Here is a 520-nt window from a genome sequence, read left to right on the forward strand (position 1 = left end):
TCTACATTCTCTTGAAGAGGACCTGCAACAGCAGAAGCAAAAGAACTCAGATCTGGTGAAACTGTGTGAGCAGAAGGAATCTGACTCACAGCAGCAGGTGAGCTCAAAGGTTAAGGAGAGATATTTTGAAAACAGATCCTCTATTGATGGTGTTCTTACATGGGTGTGCTTCCATTAAAACAGACAAAGACTCTAATGGAGGAGCTTGAGAAGGTTCAAGCACAGAGAGACAATCTGCTGTCTGAGAAGGAGAACAGCACTCAGAGCTCCTCAGAGGAGATGGAGAAGCTGCTGTGCAGAGTGACGTCTCTCAGTGAGGAGAGAGATCAGCTGCAGGAGACACTGGAGGGACTGAGACAGGAGAAGCAGCAGCTCAGAGCAGAGCTGGAGGACAGGATGGAGATGGTAAAAACACAGGCTGAAAGTTGTAAATTGAGATTCTGGTACTTCCTGTTCATTTTTGCTAAAAATCTGGCCCTGAGTTCTGTCTGTGTTCAGATACGGGAGAATATCAGTTATA

General features: G+C 46.0%; 1 protein-coding gene across 1 annotated transcript in view; it reads left to right on the plus strand.

Moving 5' to 3' along the window:
• Window positions 1-6: 6 nt before the first annotated feature.
• LOC111652544 (uncharacterized) overlaps window positions 7-520 on the plus strand; it is a 16,616-nt gene continuing 16,102 nt past the window's right edge. Inside the window, exons 1-2 of the mRNA XM_087173065.1 lie at window positions 7-97; window positions 184-443. Of these exons, the coding sequence (XP_087029191.1) occupies window positions 196-443 (248 nt within the window). The 5' untranslated portion in view covers window positions 7-97; window positions 184-195. The remainder of the gene's footprint in view (window positions 98-183; window positions 444-520) is intronic.

The sequence above is a fragment of the Seriola lalandi genome, unplaced genomic scaffold (genome assembly GCF_002814215.2).
Source record: "Seriola lalandi dorsalis isolate HSWRI2012SDOR001 ecotype SW California unplaced genomic scaffold, Sedor1 jcf7180002054035, whole genome shotgun sequence".
NCBI lineage: Eukaryota > Metazoa > Chordata > Actinopteri > Carangiformes > Carangidae > Seriola > Seriola lalandi.